This window comes from Frankliniella occidentalis, unplaced genomic scaffold (assembly GCF_000697945.3).
Source record: "Frankliniella occidentalis isolate FOCC.00 unplaced genomic scaffold, Focc_3.1 Scaffold402, whole genome shotgun sequence".
NCBI lineage: Eukaryota > Metazoa > Arthropoda > Insecta > Thysanoptera > Thripidae > Frankliniella > Frankliniella occidentalis.
This window is the reverse complement of record NW_026267524.1, coordinates 169,492-171,588: the sequence shown is the minus strand read 5'-3', so window position 1 is coordinate 171,588 and position 2,097 is coordinate 169,492. Positions and strand designations below refer to the sequence as shown.

Below are 2,097 nucleotides of genomic sequence, written 5' to 3'. Positions count from 1 at the left end.
GGGGGGGCGAGCGAAGATGGTGGGCGGTCCGCAGAGCTGTTGAATCCCAATGAAGTCGAGCGCTCTGACGCGCCTTGCCCAAACTGCCCGTCACCTAGGTGCCCCCCTCCTATCTCCCCGCACACTGACCAAGCCAATGTGCTAGGTATAGAGCGGTTCCTGCGTGCCGTTCACGTTGACTCCGTTGGCCTTCAAATGGAAGATTGTTGTTTGGCATCCTAATACTTAAAAGTTCTCCACAAATGCTACGCGCACACTTCATAGAGTGGACGACAGCCATATAGCACCTTTTTTTGTCGACCACTTTTGTGTTATTTGTTTGGCTGAGTGCGGCTGCCATTCTTTTTTCTACACGTGCTTTTAATTATAATTGGTGTTTAGTACCGCAGGCGAGACCGCGGGTAGAGACAGACGAGTTGCTGAGGGCACCGTTGCGTAGTGAACGCGTTGGCTTTACTTTCATAATCGTACAGCAGACATTTTGCGGCTGTTTCTTCGTCGCGTGGTACTTAATGGTAGTGTAAAGAGAGCTCTTTTCCACTGTTTGTATATCAATATACTATATCAATTCTATAACATCACGGTGAAATATTTATACACAGACAAAGTTGTCCATAATATTAGAATGTAAGTCCATGGACCACACACAGAAATGCAAGCAAAAAACGGTCTGAGTGTGTACGCTTCTCTGTCTGGATAAAAGTTGCGGTTCTTTGATTTTGAGTAATTCTTATCTTAATATTCCGAACACTGCCTTTCATTAATTAGCGTACAGTGTACTCAATGCTCTCCCCTGTTCCTGTTGCAGGTGCTGCCCGCGTGCCAGCTGGGCGTGACCTGGGACCCTGGCCGTGTGCGTGAGGCGGTGGGCGAGTGCGTCGCGGGCCTCCGGCTGCCCAAGCTGCCCAAGCTGCCCAAGCTGCCGGACCTGGACCTGTCCAAGCTGCCCAAGCTGCCCAAGATAGCCGTCATGCCGGCCTCCGTGCGAGGGCGCCGCGGCTGGTGCGGCTGCTTCCAGGTGAGCAGAACGGAGCCGAGTGAAGGGGAAGCGGAGAGCGATTCGAACAGCGAGACTTCAGAAGAAGAGAGCTGGGGCACCTACACGTTGCATATGCAATTGGGAGATAGCGGTGGATGCGAGAGCGTGTAGCTACACCACCGGTACACCCACCCAACAACGTCCTCCCTCATGATGTTTAGTCACCGCCAGGTTGGTAGGCAAGGCAAATGTGCGGCCATCCTCCTAAACGTGGGCAAAAACATGTTTGGTCCTCTTTTCTAAAGTGTCGGCCAAACAGAGGAGCAGGCGCAGTATAAGGCCGGGGGGGGGGGTGCACACCGTCGGGTTGCCTACATGTTACATACAGGGGGGGGTTTGTAGCACAAATTGCCTACCCTTCAGGCGGCTCGCCAGAGACGCCCCCCCCCCCCAACTATAACGCACCTATAACCCGCGGTCAAATCTACGTCGCCATGAGCTCTAAGAAGACCTTTTAACGAAGCTCGCAGGTTAGCTCCTCGCTGGAACTGTCATTGTCTCGCTCCCCCTTGCTCTCGCTATTGATTATTGCACTCGGGGCGAGCAAGGCTAGGCTTGTCGGCTGTAGCACGCGGAGCTGCGCGGAGCTGCTGTGCGTCCTCCCCGTGGAGACGACGCAATGGTGGTGATGGTCCCGGGGGGCTCACTGCTTCCTGTACAAGTCGCGGTGCGAATGTGACGGCCGCGAGCAGCGGCGAGCAGCTAAATGCTGCACCCCCTGCTGTTGGAGTGCTATCGAGCCCCCTCCTGTTCGTGGAGGTCGGCCGGCATGCATGGCTATCGCTCTTAAACACGGAGATTTATGTTCAGCGAGCCTCAGCCGCGTGAACGTGGAGGGGGTGGAGGGGCTGCCAATACGGTGGCGACGGTGCGACCCTGGGCGGGGCGGGGCGGGCCGGGATGGATGGCGAGGACCTGACTTTCTCTCCCTCGGGCCGAGTTTGGGCCGGGGCAGGCTGGGCAGGCTGGGGTGTGTGTTGTGCGGGCCAGGCGGCTGGAGGAGGGGGAGGAGGCCGTGAAGGAATCCGCGAGCGTCACCGGCAGAGACGAGGGGAGGG

The 2,097-nt window shown here is 56.6% G+C and overlaps 1 protein-coding gene across 1 annotated transcript in view; it reads left to right on the top strand.

Annotated features, from left to right (window-relative positions):
- LOC113212565 (disheveled-associated activator of morphogenesis 1) overlaps positions 1 to 2,097 on the top strand; it is a 32,962-nt gene that overhangs the window by 16,670 nt on the left and 14,195 nt on the right. The window contains exon 2 of the mRNA XM_026431318.1: positions 809 to 1,018. Within this exon, the coding sequence (XP_026287103.1) occupies positions 809 to 1,018 (210 nt within the window). The remainder of the gene's footprint in view (positions 1 to 808; positions 1,019 to 2,097) is intronic.